Source organism: Hipposideros armiger, unplaced genomic scaffold (genome assembly GCF_001890085.2).
Source record: "Hipposideros armiger isolate ML-2016 unplaced genomic scaffold, ASM189008v1 scaffold_624, whole genome shotgun sequence".
NCBI classification, from domain to species: domain Eukaryota; kingdom Metazoa; phylum Chordata; class Mammalia; order Chiroptera; family Hipposideridae; genus Hipposideros; species Hipposideros armiger.
This window is the reverse complement of record NW_017731974.1, coordinates 147,731-165,245: the sequence shown is the minus strand read 5'-3', so window position 1 is coordinate 165,245 and position 17,515 is coordinate 147,731. Positions and strand designations below refer to the sequence as shown.

The 17,515-nt window shown below is 36.4% G+C and overlaps 1 protein-coding gene across 1 annotated transcript in view; it reads right to left on the bottom strand.

The window, feature by feature from the left end:
- Window positions 1-17,515, bottom strand: part of LOC109372316 (inositol 1,4,5-trisphosphate receptor type 2) — a gene marked incomplete at its 5' end in the record, with an annotated part of 324,316 nt that overhangs the window by 174,421 nt on the left and 132,380 nt on the right. The window contains 2 exons of the mRNA XM_019625391.1: window positions 7,812-8,007; window positions 12,736-12,875. Coding sequence (XP_019480936.1) covers window positions 7,812-8,007; window positions 12,736-12,875 — 336 coding nt within the window. The remainder of the gene's footprint in view (window positions 1-7,811; window positions 8,008-12,735; window positions 12,876-17,515) is intronic.

The following is a 17,515-nucleotide window of genomic DNA, read 5'->3' as shown; positions in this document are numbered from 1 at the left end:
ATAATTATCTACTGCTGTATGAATTTATAACAACACTAAAAATATCAGCCTTCAAACAGAACAGGATCTGTGTATTTTCTCATCAACTAAAAGTGAGATGGTAGAAAATTATTCTTCTAAACTCTGGGTAGTTTAACAAAGCAATTTCTACTTCAGTACTCACCAACATATTTTGCACTATCAAAAGTAACAAGACACCTAAAAGAATAGTGAAAAATAAGGCCCCTAAAATCTTATTTAGCCTGAACAAATTTGCTTCAGTACCAGCAAGAGAATAAAAGAAAAAAAACCTATAGTTATAAAAAAAGAAAAAAATACCCCACAAAAAAACTAGAAGCTTTATATCATTTGTTAATGAAATAATTTTCCTGGAATATCCAAATTCTAGCACCAAATTTCAATACTAAAAAAATTTTTAAGGAAACGAAAGGCAAGACAGAAAAAGCAGCATCTTTCTCCTTTTCTCTTGCTGCCATTTTTGCAGAAAGTATGAACATTATTTTACTTCCACATTTGAACAGTACTTGTTATAATTATTGAATTACCTTTGTAAATTATCAAAGCCCTAATATTAAAATACTAGTCTTTAAAAGCACATACTGACTTCCAGTATATGCATGGCTAATTAATTTTGCATCATTATATGTCTGCGGTAATCAACAAAAACAACAGAGAATAAAATGAAACCCTGAAAACTCCATTTGCAGCAAAAGGAAGAAACATACAAACCAAAAACTACAAAGGACATATAAGGATTGCCCATATCAGCAGCCATCAGGCAGGAGCCATGCAGGAAAAAATAAAGAAAAGAAACATCGAGGGTGGTAAGATGGCCCAGCAACAGCACCAAAAAGGAAAGGCAACAATTATACCTCCTGAAGTTAAGGAACCCATCAGAAATACAAAAACTACGTTCCAGATTATCTCACTAGAAGTTCAGAATGAGGGTGAAGAAAGACAATGTCAGAGATGCAGACAAGCTATGGCTTTAAAAGGAATCATCAGAGTAGCTATATTTATGAGATGGACTCTGATAGCAGAAAAGGAAAGAGCTTTTGGACGCCACAGAGCTCCTGCAAATTCCTGGTTATATCAACAGAAAGAATACATAAAAGGGATATGAAAGAGGGGGAAAGGTGGAATGCAGCAGCAAAACTTACTAAATGGCACTCTTATGAATTATACACAGAAATTAAAATCATTACCAAAAATTGTTGACGTACATTTTTTAAAATTTTGATAAAATCACTACTATAAAAGACTACAGCAGAGCAATTAGATAAAAATTCAGAAAGAGATTGTGAAAAAACACAGTAGGAACTGAAACTAAAAAAAATATTTCTTCAAAAATGAATAAATAATTGGAAGGGACACAAATGAGCTAGACACTACAGAAAACAAAGGGACACAGAAGATAGATATGAGAAAAACAAAGTAAAATGGACATTAAAAATTTCTTCTAAAGTTAAAAGAGAAAATGAAAGAAAAGAAGATAGTAAATATAGACTCAACATGCATATAATTGGAGATCTGAGGAACAAAACCAAAGAAATGGAAGAGAACAAATATTTTAAAAGACATGAGAGAATTTTCCTAAATGTAAAGAAGATTTTAAGAGTGCAAGATTTATATTAATAACAAACAAGAAAACTAGGAATTAGTTTTTAAAATCTGAAAACATAGTCATGGGGATGTAAAGTAAAGCACAAGGAATACAGTCAATAATATAGTAATAACTATGCATAGTGCCAGGCAGGTATTAGACTAGTCAGGGGGATCACTTCTTAAATTAAGTAAATGTCTAACCATATGCTGTACATCAGAAATTAATATAAAATAATATTGAATATCAACTGTTATTGAAAAATTTAAAAAGGGGGGAAGGTGAAGGGAAATAACAGGTTCAAATTTGCAGGTATAAAACAAGTAAGTCACGGGGATGTAATGTACAGCATGGGGAATTTGATCAATAATATTGTGAAAGCATGGTATGGTGTCAGGTGGTTGCTGGACTTATCATGGTGATCACTTCTTTAGGTATATGTACATTGAATAACTATGGTGTATACCTGAAACTAACATAATATTATATATTAGCTACATTTTAACAAAAATCTTTTAAAAAACCCCTAAAAACAAAGGAACCTTTGCATCTGGAAAATAATACACTCTCCTTAAACAACTTTTGGGCCACAGGAAATATTCAATTTAAACTGCAGAATTTCTAAAAAACAACAATAACTAAAATCCTCTATATAGATAAATGCTATGGGATTTAGCTAAAGCAGTGCTAAGAGAAAAATCCATAAACAGTCATAGCAATAAAAGTAAGTTCAATGTCTTACTCAAAAATTTTAAAATAGCCAAACTTTAAGCCAGATAAATTTTAAATATTGAAATACAATGTAACAAGTTTAAAAAGAAAAACAAAGAGCACTAATAAATAAATTTTAAAAAACTTGGCCTTTGGAAAAAAGGAAAAAGATTAATCAACAGACAGCCTAATAAAGAAAGAAAAACAAAATGCTAAAACACCATTGCACAGGGGAAATAGCCAAAGAAACAAAACAAAAATTAAAAGGTCATAAGATTTTCTATGATCAACATAATGTTTCATCTCCATATAAATTTTTTCTTGAAAGTTTAAATAAAATAAATAAGTTTCTAGGGAAATATAATTTACCAAAGTTGGACCAAAATGAGGATGAAAATTTAAAAGGACCATTTCATAGAAGAAACAGAGGAAACTATTAAAGAGCTAACCACCCAAAAAGCAAGAAGCCCAAATAGTTTCATGGAGAAATTCTACCAAACTTTAAAAAAGAGACCATCCCAATGCTATTTAGGTGTTTCAGAGCAGAGCAATGAAAGAAAAACTTCCAAATTATTCTTATGAAAAAAATGTAAACCAGATTAAAAAAAAAACCTGACAAATAGTGATCAACAATAACAAATCCCTACAACCCTTTTATAAGTATCAGTGTGTGGGGGACTGGGGGAGGTGGGGGTTGTTTGTGTATGGTAGCAAATTCCATGACCCAGTGGAGTCTGCTGCAGGAATACAAAGATGGTTCAATATTAGGAAATCTACTAACAACATAGGAAGTTTAAGGAAACACTTTACATATATTAAGTATAAAAGGAAAAGTCATGTGATCATGCCCTACAGATGCTGAAACTCCATTTGACAAAATTCAACATCATGTCTGATTTTTAAAAAATAAGCTCAATAAATGGATGGTTTCTTAACAAAATAAATTTATCTTAGCTCCAAATCCAGCATCTTGCTTAATGGGAAATATTAGAGGCATTCCTAATAAGGCCGGAAAGAGACAAAATGTTCACTATTACCATTAATATTTAATACTGTGCTAGATGTACAAGCCAAAACAATTAGCAGACAGAAATGATTTTAGAGATAGAAAATTTGGAAACTATCAGTATTTGCAGATGATGTCATTTTATCCTGTGAACACCAAAGAGAATATAATGAAAACTACTGGAAACAGTAAGAGTCATTAAGGTAATGAGACTTAAAACCAGGAAGAAGCTCTCTATGCACTGATACGGCAAGATCAATAAGCTATATCATTAAGGAAAAAGAACAAGGTGCAAAATAGTGGTATGATAAGTAATATGATAACACAGATAAGAATATATATTCGTATTTGCTTATATGTGCATCAAGAAATTCTGGAAAGGTAGATAAGAAACAAACAACAGTGATAATCTAGTTGGAGGTAGGTGGAGGGCAAGATACAAGGGGCATGAAGGTGGTGAAGACATCATTTTCTTTATATTTTTGTACCATGTGGTGTATTAACTACTCAGAAATTAATATTAAATTAATTTTTAATTAAAAGAATTTGCTTAAGATTCTCAAAGAAACTCGAGGATGCCAGTTATTAAACTCCACACGGGCCCTTGAGATGCTGGGATTGGGCTTTTATAAATCTCATTTCTGCTTTGCTGGCTGCATCCAGGGGAGGTTCTGCCAATAGGAGGCATGACAGGGAGGCTGCAAGGCTGGAGGAAGAAGAGCCTTGCTCTTTCTGTTCTGCTTCCTGTGGGCCGAAGGACCCGGTGTTCCTTCCTATTCCTGTGAGTGGCATTCCAGCCACATATTATTCTGGCAGGGGTGGTTCCTGCCCCCAGCTACAACTAACAGTTGGTAGTTTTTCCAACATGGCCTTCCCTCAGAAACATCTGCACTTGGCCTTGGCTGATAGTCTCAGATGTGTGTCGGCACTCAGCCATATGGGTCGCCTCTGCTACCGTTTTAAGGTTTAGTGATTATAATCTCTTCCCTTTGCTCTTGCCTAGAAGTGATAGCTGCTTCTCGAAGTCGTTATTTATATGACACACTACTGTTCTCTCTTAGCTCTCATTTCTTTAATTATTAGTTAAAAATGCTTTATATTAAATAATCAGTTAAAGTAACTTGTGTTTTTTCTTTCTGACTCAAACCCGATGAATACACCTAGCAAATCTTTCTTTCTGTTTTTTGAAGCACATACTACTTACGAAAAAGATTAGATATTTGTGAGTGGGGCTCTCCTATAGGCTCATATAACTTTGAAAAATTATAGCAGAACAAGTCCGGTATTAGGAGAATTTGTTTATGTAAAAAATATAATTTGTTTATTTTTAGAGTACCTGGATAAATTTTTTCCTGGACCATCAATATACAATAGCAATATGAGTCACTGAAAGAAAGTACATTAGAAAAAACAGATTCTGTCCTTGAGTAGCTTCCTTTATATAAATCCTCAAAGATCCTCACCTACCCAGCCTGCATAATGCTGATTTCACTTATTGTACTATCTGAAGACATTTTTTTTGAGGTGATGCATTTTCAGTAGTCATACAAAGCTGACATGAATGATTAGTTCATCTGAAAAGAATTTTATTCACTCATGACTACAGTCCAGAAAACCATAACACTTTATTGTTATTTACTTATTCATAAGTGCAACACTTGAAAAATTATTTCTTCTTATTATGTAACACTAGTAGTCTACTAAATTTTAAGTAAAAAAAAGTCTTAATAGATGCCAGTGATATACTTGGTAAACGCATTATGACAATTGAACCATTAAGAATGTGTTTCTTGAGAGTACATCTTCTGCAAAGTTGTCTGAACCCTGGTTATTAACTTAGAACTGTCAAAAATGTTCAGATTTGTTATATGAAATCAGAGCCCCCACTGGAGTCTATCTAAAGCTTAAGCCATGTTGTTTTGGTCATGAAGCATGTAGGTTTACAGACTCAACTTGGTCTATGTAAACATTTCCCTTTTAAACAAATATTCGTAGTACAAAACAAGATCTTTGCAGAAAGATGTGAGAGGAGCAGGGGAAAAATAAAGAAAGGAAGGCTCTCACAGAGCCCTAGCCCCAGCAGTGATGGACCATACATTATCTTTTAAAGATGTAAACAGGAAAGGAAAAAACTTAAAACAGATTTAATTATGGTAGGGTGGGAATGAGCCAGTAGTCCTTTTGTATTACTTTGTAAAGATGCAGCATCAAGGGGCATTCACTGGTGATAATGAGCCACCCCTCCATCACCAACTCATTAAACCAACTCTGAATTCACTCATTAACAGTTACCACAGCTAGTTAGCATCAGTTTAAGACCTGGAAGCTAGCCTTTTGATAGCAGATGTGATTTACTGAATTATATTTCCCGCTATATTCTTTTGACTACTATAATACTACTATATTAGTCGCAGAATATTTTATGTCTATTCTAGAAAGGTGCATTTTCTACTAAAGTTTTACTGAGAAACAAAAAAGAAAGAAATACGTTTTTACAGTTTTGGTTTGAATGTACAGGATAATATCTATCTAGCTATCTCTATATATATATGTATATAAATGGATTATAGATATATATAGATTAGATACAGATATATACCTAGATATACATATATATACACACACACACATACAGAGGGTGCCAAAAAATGTATACACATTTTAAGAAAGGAAAAAAATTAAAATTATCATACTCAATATGTACTGATAATAGAAGATGAATACAAGTCACGCTGGACTTCTGTAATCACAAGAGGTTACCATCAGCATCCAGACACTTCTGATTACTGTGAACTACTACTGCTTGAGCAATGTTGACCAAAGTGTCCACTTGCATACATTTTTTTGGCACCCCTGGTATACACACACACACACACACACACACACACACACACATATACATATATACACATACATATACACATATATACATATATATATACATACTATCACAAGGATGGACAGAAAAAATATATATAACAGAAGTACAGCACAAATAGAGATGTTCTAATGCTACCTTTATAGCTCAGAATATTAGACATGGAGAAATGCCCAATTCTGATCTTACATCATAATCACCTGGGAAGCTTTTTAAAAATGATAGATTCCCAGACTTTCACTCTAGGCATAATAAAATAGAATTTTCTTGAAATATGTGCCAATCTGGCACCAGTCTATGGAACAGCATTTGTGCACCGTTCGCATAGGGGGAGGAAAATGCTTATGAGCTGATTCGGAACCCCTTTCCAGTCACCTCTTTGCTGTGCGACCCTCAGCAGCTCACTGCACCTCTCTCTACACATCAGTTTTCCCTCCAGTTAAATGGAATAATAATACCTACTGCCGATAGCAAAATTAAGTGAATGGGAAATACATATGCATGTTAAATCTCACACAAAATTTAGATACTCTATTACAATGAAAGTTTATTAAAACCTAGGTTTAAATAGACATGTTAAAAAACAACCCACTCATGAATAGATACTTACATTACAGTCAGTATATAAGGTTACATTGAGCAAATTCACAAAGGGTAACAGAAATAAAAGCTTTTATCAACAGGGGAAAAAACTACAATGGCACTGATTTTGCTACAATTCAAGACCATTTTACCTAACATCACAAAGAAGCTGTAACCTAATTAATCCCTGTTGATAGAACAAAATGGAAGCTCTCTGCATAATATTTCAGTGCCTTTGGTTTCACCTCAGTGTCCCAAACAATTCTAATGAACATCAACTTCTCACCAGGGTTTTTGGTTGAAACCTTAAATCCTATTTGGAGAAAAATGGGGCTAGAAGGAGCTAGGAATGTCAAGCTCAAATCGGTGATTTTGGTTGTTTCCAAATGGCTCTTTAAGCCCTTAGTATGATAACACTCCTCAATGGCTTTCCAAGTTCTCAATTTCTCAACAATTACTATTACCGTCCCTCCTCCATCTCAGATCTCCTTTTGTGAAAAGATATCAAGTCTCAGCCAAACGATAAGAGGTTAATTTCTGATGGTTCCCAATTCCTTAAATTGATCAGCTACAATTGCACAGAGAAAGTAAATTTGCTCAGTATAAAAGGCCACTGAACTCACAATTTAAAATTCTTTCTAATGAAATTCCTTCCCTTCCCCACCAAATTATCACTCTATCAATTTTCTTTATTCTCATTCACAGATCATAGCATTTTAAAAAAGAAAAATACTGGCAGCCTTTAAGCAGATTCCCCAATACAGTGGCAAAATCTATTTTAAAAAAAAATCTATTGCTAAATTGTAAGAAAATATTTTTTTCTCTAGTCGTGAGGGTTGGGTTCCCCCTCCTCCCATTATTTATCGAGGTTACATAATGCTTCAATTCTGCTCCTCCGTAGCATGATGATGTATACATAATGCAAATATCTTTGCTGGAATTACAATGGCAATTTGTCAACTTATGTGCAGCTAATCAACCCATTTGCTTTCCAGGGTACAGCAGTAAAAGCTTATCTCATGCAGACTCACGGATCGTTCAAAGCAATCTAATTGAATTTCAGGGCCAAGAGCATTGCACAACACGTGATGTGTCTCCAGTGGAGCACAGTGCCAGACACTGCAGGCGTTACATAATCCCATGCTGTCGTTGGCAGAGGCCGCCTTCTCAGCCTCCTCGGTGGCTTGGCAGTCCGTGTCCCCTCCAATCATGCCCTGCAGCTTTAATCTGCACAGGGTGTTCACATGGACAGTCACATGTTTTAAGACTTTCACCGCAGCAAATAAAACAGGGACCCTTTCCCTACTGATAGAAAGAGTTCATTAAAAGCAGTCATACAGCACACACCTTTCTACCAGGATAGAAGACACACGTGACACTGCAGCTTCTAAGCAAGCTAGCAAGAAAGCAAACATCAACTATTCTACTTTGCAAATAACTAACTGAAATAATAAGAAATATATATCTTGGTCTCTACCCCCCAGTTCCTACTAATAGTTGGTCTTTACCCTGATTCCTGACAAGAAGCTCCTGAAACCCTTGTAATTTCCTGAGGGATGGGAGTGCCTGACACACAGCTCCTAAATCCCTTGGTTTCCTAGGTGACAGGAGGGTGTTTTGTTCTAATGAAGCATTCTCTTGGTGGGCTCCTGGATAGGGGCTGGTCACCAGAAAGACCAAGTCATGATGAGAAGTTTGGAATTTTCAGCTTTTACTTCTCACATTTCAGAGAGGGAAGAAGGGCTGGAGATGAAGTTAACAATCTATCATGCCTACATAATGAAGCTTCCATAAAATCCCTGAAGTCCAGTGTTTGGAGAGTGTGTGGGGTTTACCGAACAGGTGGAGATGCTGGGAGGGTGACACACCTGCAGAGGGCGTGGAAGCCCCACACCCCCAGCCACACACACTGTCCTACGCATCTCTTCCATCTGGCTATTCCTAAATTGTATCCTTTTGTAATAAACTTGTAATGTAGTAAGTAAACTATTTTTCCTGAAATATGTGAGCTGCCCTAGCAAGTTAGCAAACCTGAGGAGGGGGTCATGGAGCTCTCGGATTTACAGCTCAGTCAGTCAGAAGCATAGGTAACAGCTTTTGCTTAGTATCGGCATCGGAAGAAAGGGAGTCCTCGTGTGGGGCTCAGGCCTTAATCTGTGGTATCTCAGGCTCTCTCTAGGTAGGTAGTGTCAGAATTGAATTGTTGGACACCCAGCTGGTGGTGGCGACTTGATCGACGGGAGAAAAACCTAGCCAGAAGTAATAGAGTGAAAGTAAAGGAAAATAGTGTATTTTGCCTACACTCGAGGATATAAAATATTATGTCTGCCATTTCAAATGAATTTTCAAATTGGGAAGGTGTAGGAATTACATATTTAAGACGCTACGTAGAGTAGCTGTCAGACATGAGCTGGCTCTTCCTGAGCGTGAGCCACAGGGGCCCTATCATCTCCCAGCCTCATACTCGGATGCTCATCATTTTATTTCCAGGGGTGAATTAGAATACGCACAATTTAAAAACAAGTATATTAGTTTTCATGTAGTATTATTAGATACGAAAATGTTGAGCTATTATACATACCTAGATGTTTAACCCTTGTCCTTTTTCCATTTTATTGCTAATGTTGTTTCCGAATGTAAAAAAAAAAAAATCTAAAACTGAGAGTGGAATACAATATACACTAAAAAATAAACTCCTACCCATATTTTAGGTTTTAAATTTTTTAAAACATACTATGTACAAGATCCTGAACCCAGGCACATGGTGATATATTCAGACTTTTTTTTTTTTTAAAGAGAGATCAGTTTAACCTATACCAGGGTTATCTACTAGAATTTTCTGTGATGGTGGAAATTCAATGGAGAGAAACAAAAACGAAAACAGAGTACACAAACCATATTTTTTATGGTTCTAAGATGTGTCTATAGCTCCACCAAATTAAAATATCACCAAAATAAGTCATGTAATATTACAATAGCTAAAAAATAAGCAAGCTATCAATTGTATAAAAGTGTCACTAAAAAACAGAATTCTGAATAAAAGGTGACTGTTATTGGAAGTAACTAGATTTAGAAAAAACATTTTTTTGCTTTCAGTATAATTTGGAACCAAGTAAAAAATTATTTTTCTCAAGATAAATAGTGGAACTAATTTTATTCTCATGTACTTTTTATATGTTATATCTTAAGAAAAATTTGACTTCTTAACATATAAAGAGAAAAACACTGGTGATTCCTATTCTCACCAAAAAATAAAAAAAAAATTTTTTTTGCTTTGATTTCATGTGACCTGAATAAATATTGACAATTATGGAGTGAGCACTAAAAATATATATGGGATAAAATAAAATACTAATTTAAAGCTGTGGCCTTGAGAAAGTCTGTGGGATAAATCATTTGTGAAATGGTGACACCTACTGATAAGTTGTGATACTGCAGCCCAGCTCTACAGGCTTGTCCATTTTATCATCTGAGAAGAGCCAGAAAGATTTCAGTGCAAAACACGAGTATCACTACCATGAGGGGAGTGGACATGGGAGACAAGGAAGGACAAAGAATAGGTACTTATGTTCCTGCTGACCGTTCCCCTCCTAACGCTCCCAGTCCTCACGCCCTTCAGTGCATAGCACATTCCTTTGAATAGCTTTTAGTTTGGGACTTATGACAGATACAGGAATGCCGTCCTTTTCAAGTGAAACTGCCTTAGAAGTACCTTCCATAAGCTCTCACCTGGACAACTACCATTCTCTCTTACCTGACCTCTCTGCCTACAGCATTTCTTTTTTCTTTTCTTTTTTTTTTTTTATTGTTAGTTTCAGGTGTACGGAACAATACAATAGTTATTCTTTTCACCCTTCACACAGAAACAACCCCCTTCCCCCATCCACTGCCCTCCCACCCCCGATATCATACTTATCTATTACAATTCCATTGACTCCATTCCCACTCTCTACTCCACGTCCCGTGACTATATGTATACATAATTATAGTTGACATACAATATTATTCAACATCAGTTCAGAAATACAGTGCGGTGGTCAGGCCTCTACACCAACTATTAAGTGGTCTCCCTGACAAGACATGAGTCCATCTGGCCCCCTAAAAACTATTTACAACATTATTCATTATATTCTGCCTACAGCATTTTTCACCAATGGTTATCACCAAGAGATTAGCCTTACAGAGTTACTCAGGTCAAAAATATTTCTTCAGAAGCTTCAAGTTGGCTGTCTGCAAGGTGAATTCTGGTCCCACAGCTTTGACTTTAAGACATTCTCTAAGCTGTTTTACTTTCCAAATGTATATCCCAGTACAGCTGAAATAAAACTGCACCATATACACAGATTACTCCCACCAAGACCAGTGCTCAGGTGATTTGTTCCCAAACCTTATCCTGAGCTATCCCGCACTTACCCCCTGACCCTCTGCACAAGGCACGGCTCCTGATGTTGCTGGGGATTTTCTCTCCAGAGCCTGGGACTCATGGATTACTCCTTAATGTGGTTCTTTTGCTATTCATCTCTTGTATCCTTCTTTGAACACAACTTGCACTTACTGTTTAGACTATTTCACTTTCAGCCACTATAGCCCAGCCCCAGGTCCCAGCCTCCCACCCCGGCCAACACGCCTGCTCGGCTTCCCCTGTCCCATGAGCAGGACCCTGCTCCCTGCATGCTACGCACACGCAGTCTCTAGATCTTGGCTCACGCTCTCATCCATCCTGGATGCCCCTTTCATTCCCCTCTGCTTATATAAGCTGCATTCTTTATTCGTTTTACAAATGTTTACTGAGGAATCCAAGATGCTGCAATGAGTACTGCAGATAACAGTAATAAATACAAAAGACAAGGTTCTTACCCTCCTGTAGTTACAGGCCTATTGAGGAAAACAAATAATAAATAAGTAAACAACAACAAAAAAGTAGATGTTGCATTTTCTGAAATGTGCTGTGGAAAAAAAAATGAATAGGATGACATAACAGAGGACAACCGGGGGAAGTTATTTCAGCTAGCGTTGTCAAGGAGCGTTGGAGCCGGGAGTGTGACAATTGGGCTGAGACCTAAAGGATAAAAAGGAGTCAGACACACAAATAGCCAGAGGAACTGCATTCTAGGCAGAAAGAATAGCAAATGCTATTCCTCTACATGGAAGGGGATTATTTTGCTTGGAGAACAGGGACCATTGTGGCTACACTATAGTAAAATAAAGGAAAGCGTTTAAAAAGATGACACAAACTAGATCATGCAGGACCTTACTTATTCGGGTAAGAAATGCGAATTTTCTTCTGAAGAGCGAAGAACAACATCAAGAGGTTTTAACATGAGAACGGCATCATCTGTTTTATTATTTACAACTGTGGTGCTATGGGAAGAATGGATTGCTGGTTAGAAACCATGGGAGCAGGGAGATGAGCTAGGAGGTCATAGAATAGTCCAGGCAGGAGGTGGTGATGTCTTGGATCGGGATAATGGACTTAGACCAGAGGGTGGCAGGGCAGACAGGCAGCTGTCTAGGTAGACCATTTCTAGGTAGAAGCCATGGCACTAACTGATGCATTTGCTGTGTGGGATAAGAGAGAAGGTGGAATCAAGAATGACAACTAAGCTTTTGATTGAGTGGCTTGGTGGCTGGGGATGCTATGAACTAATAAGAGGAATTCAGGGTGAGGAGGGCGTCAACGACTCAGTCCTTGGGATATTCGAGAACCCAGCTAAAATTCTACCTCCTGCCTGAAATTTCCTAGGACCAAAAATCCCATCATGAGCTATTCCTACAAAGTTAACATAACACTCATTTTTAGCGTCTTAAGCTTTATGAATAATTCCTAGGAAATGGTTTGTAGCCATCCCAAACCTGTCCAAAGTGTCTTTGGTGCCTGACTTAACATTCAGCCTCTAACACCTATATAATCCACTAGCAGGTAGCATACGTGTAGTCTTAACATATATTATTTACTTTTCACATGTACTCACATGGCATGCATCCTGTATTAGAGCACCAACTTCCTGTGGGCAAATAATTGATACTTCCTGGTGTCTTGTACAGAACTTGGTACTGTACTTTGTATGAAGCAGGCTTTTAATAAATGTTTGTTGCTGGTGATAAAGAGTATAATGTTTAACAGTGGCATTAAATTCTGAAAACTCAAATTCCATTAAACATATACCATCAATCAACGTGGTTCTGATACAGCTGACCATTCAGCATTTGGGGGACTAGAAATCAAACAATTACCTTTCAATTCAGGTACACTGGTAGACTTATTGGGAAAATCCATTCCAAATATTCATTTTATAGAAATTTTTCTTTAGTCAGTTTTCACTGAAACGTACCTATGCTAGTGGTTCTCTAACTCACACAGAAAATAAAGGATTTAGCATCAGTGAAACTGGCAATTATGCATAGGCCAGCAGTATCTAACAGTGAGATACCAATATTAATGGCACACTATTAATATGTATATGTGGGGAAAAGTTAAGACCTCCTGCTCCTATACTATAAAGCAAGAAGGACACATATACAGTATTTGTCACAGAAACATGAACTTAGCATGGATACAGGCAAGTAAAATTTATTACGTAATGTGATAAAATTCCCATCGGAGGAAGGTCAGTGGAGAAGTTTCTTTTTGCTCACCCTCAAGTGTCCCAGGTGGAGGAACTCCGTTAGTGACACTTTTGACCTCTCTCTGCCCTTACTCCTCTTCGGAAATCGGGAAGCACCTTCTCTGGTTGGTGCATTGTAAAGGAGGAGTGAGAAGACGCTCAGCGAAGCCTCTCCTAGTTGTTCCTGACCACAAAAGCAGGTGAATTCTGGACTGCTCTCTGCCATACCCTAAGAGGCTGATCCCTTTGGGGCAGTGAGGGGTTGTTATTAGGCTGAGGCAAAATGTCAGTAAACAAAGGTCTAAAGCATATTTTCCAGTGTATATTCCAGCTATTAAGTTGACATCTGAAGTCTGAATGACTCCTATGTCTCTCAATTGTTCCAAATCCTAGGAGAGGCAAGTTATTTAAGAAGACTCCTCAAGCCCTAACAATAACAAATAGTTTGAATTAGAACCATACGAGTTATTGACTTTTCGTTTTGGGCTATAGAGCTAAATAGAAGATACAACACACTTAGATGTTCTAGGAACACGGCATCTATAATACCAGCAAAATAGCGTCTATCCTACCATCCTCTCCCATATGCTTCCTTAGTCACTTATAACCACGCCCATCCTTATGAAAACCTGAAGGAGGAAGCTGCACTGGAATAACATTTTTCCACAGGTCACTGACATCCTGCTCAAAATTACTCTACACATTGTAGAAGAATGAAAGTTTATGTAATGCATCTTTCTTAAATTCAGGTTCATTACTCATGAAACTCAATCTCCCTCCAAATTAAAATGGCATTTCCCTTTTGATGTTGCTGCCATTTGGATGCTCAAAATATGCAGAGCAGACATAGCTTCTTGTCTAAAATTCTTTGCCAAACAACCCCTCTGTCTTTATTTGAGAAAATCTGGTAGGAGTAGGAATAATTCTGCACCTAATGAGTTCAGTTCTATATGACGTCTATTTGTCGTGCTAAGTAAGCACTGTTGACACACAAGACAGGTAAGACTCTTCCCATGGTCTTCTCCTTCACAATAAACACCACATCCATTCTTCCAGTTGCTAAGGCCACATTCCTGGGACTCGTTTTTTGACATGTCTTTCTATTATACCTCACATTCAATTAATCAGCATAGCAATAGTTATTCAACAATGTTTTCTTATTATAAGCTTGGGGAGCAGCTTTTGTCTACCCTCTGATATTTCCGGCAGGAATTTATTTACTTTCTAGTCATTCACATTAAGAATCTAAATCCAAAAAAGAGAAGGAGAATCAGAGAAGCATGAGAAAAAGAACCTCCAAAGATCACCTGGCTCAGCTTTCACTTTTAACATAACACATTTTAACATGACGCATGAGGAGGTGAGATTCCCACAGCTACTAGGTGATATATCAAGAGCCCTAACATCCCAGACCAGTGCTCTCGACACTAAGTTTACTTTAATTGCCATATCTGGTCTGTGTACAGTCAGATTGATTAAGTTCATTTTTAATAAAGTTGTATATAGTCAAGAATCTATACATGACATTTTGTTTTCTCATTCATGTGAGGTCAGAAAACCGTCTAACTTCCCAATCATATCTTCTGGAATTTTGTAGCTCTGAAGTCCTCAAAGAAAGAGCCAAAGTTCACAGAATACTTGGAATTATTGGGGCCATTCTCTCGTGTCCATGTTTATATCATGGAAACTTCATGTCTGTGTTGCCAACATTAATAATCTTCTGATGATATTGTTCACTGAGGATCGTTCTCCTCATTAACCCTGGAGATTTTTTTCATTTTTGATTGTTCAGGAGTACACGTAGAAGGACTCTGCTATTCTTTGACCCACCAATAGAGGCTATGAACAATTGGAATCAGCACAGCCATAATCTCCACAGACAATGTCTATGACTTTCCACTTCCAACTTCAAAAAGTGTACCTAGAGTAGGGTTCTCTGAGATCAGGCTCAACCTTAACTTATCAGGTTTTTAAATGGTATGAATATGATTCTGCATTGAAAGCCCACATGCACATAGCTTTGTCAAACACAATAGTATATCTACATGGGATTGTAACAATAAATTCAGAGGAAAAAAAAGAAATGCTTCTTTCCAGAACTATTTTATTTTCTCATTTGAGTTCTCTTAATTCATGTTATCTAATTGAATATTAAATCAAAAACAAAATTACATTCAGTAAAGAAGAGCTGATGATAGATAAAAACCAAAAAGAAATCTTTCTAGAGTAAACCCTTTTATAATTCAACCTGCAACCACTTTTAGTGTTGAACTATTAACATTTTTAGGTTTGGATATAGCCACTGAATGCTTAGTATATTTGGTAAAATAAATCAATTACAGTAAGTTGTTTTTATCTTAAATACCCTTAAGAGAAAGATAAAAGCTAGATGACCAGGAACCAAGCAAGTTCATTTTTGTGTATCGTTCCCTTGGATTGCCATAAATATTCATGGACTTCCCTAATGCACCTCATTGTATTCTGCCCACAGAAATATCTGAGACAAATGTGAAGTACAAACAAGCGTAACACACTACACCATTATGTGTGTAAGACATTTCAATAAATGTACCGAAAATAATAGCAGTGCACAATAAAATCAGACAAAAGATGTTCACATTAAAGTCTGTAACCTAATTCTAACCATTCATTTACCACACACTGGTTGTGTGTATTAAATTGGAGTAAAAAGCTAAATTTAAGGAAATTCACTGGTGAACAGGTATAAAAATTGGTTTTTTAAACTGTTCCTGGATTTTTTTCACTCCTCTTAGCTTTGTGATACATCTAAAATGATTGTTATTGATGTTATTAATGATATGTATATGGTGTTATCATCATTGTTAATGATGACTGTCATTCTTGTACAGCTCAGACTGCCTCTCTACTTCCAGAATAATATACCTCAGTCTAATTTGAACAGGTGGTGTTTTCTCTCAGACACTTTTGATTTTCTGCTACCACGTTCCATGCTTCATGTTTACTGCATTTACCTATACAGTAAAACCTTGGATTGTGAGCAATGTGGTTTACGAGTGTTCCACAGGACAAACAAACATTTCTAATACATTTTAACTTGGTAAATGAGCGATGTCTTGCAATACGATTAGTGTGTTTCTGGAACGAATTATATTTGCAAACCAAGGTATTACTGTATCTATAAATGTATTTCTGAATGACCCAAGAAAATTCCCTTTTCCTATACAGTTAGTGAAGTAACCAAATCATTTAAAATCTCATGGGAGAGATTATACCAGAATCATAATTAAAATGATGAATAATCTTAATTTAGTGATGCAAACAGTCACTTGTTGAGGACAGAAGGAATTACTCTCTGAATGTATCTTGAAGTCTATTTTTCTGATGCTGCTTTCCCTACTTTTGTTGGCGTGAGAGAACTGGTTTAAAACATACAAGGAATAGAAATACTTTACGCCTAAGAAAACGATGCTGCCTTAAAATATCAGAAAAACTATTTTATAAACCAGGATATTTACAAAAGTAACACTAAGACTTGAGTTGTTTTCTTTCTTACAATAATGGGAACTTATCACTTCATTGTTATTTCCATATGCAGATGCAAGGAATAAGGCTAGGCTATACCATGGGCTAAAGGTCATGTTCCCATTTATGTTACCTTTATTTCTATGTGGATATTAAAAATAACTGGCCGCTTACCAAAATAAATAGTAGAATTGTGCATGTGTGGTTTACAAGTACTTGTAAATAGTAACACAGCACTCCTCCAGAAAAGGTACATTTTTCAGTGAAGAATTTAAGTGTATATTTTTCTCTGAGAGGACCAAAGGATAAATTGCTAAATTGATATTCCAGAATAATTCTTTAATTTGTATCAAATACAGAAACTCCAAACCATATCTGAAATTTCCAATTCTTTGTGATTGTGCTGAAACACTGTCAAAAGGCTCCAGAAAAAAAACTGAACTATGCTTTCAAGAGTCAGTCCAAGGTTCATGGAGTAGAGAGCGGGAACGGATTCAATGGAATTGTAATAGATAAGCATGATATCGGGGGTGGGAGGGCAATAGATGGGGGGAGGGGGGTTGTTACCTGGTGAGGGTGAAAAAAGGGTAACTATTGTATTGTTCTGTACACCTGAAACTAACAAT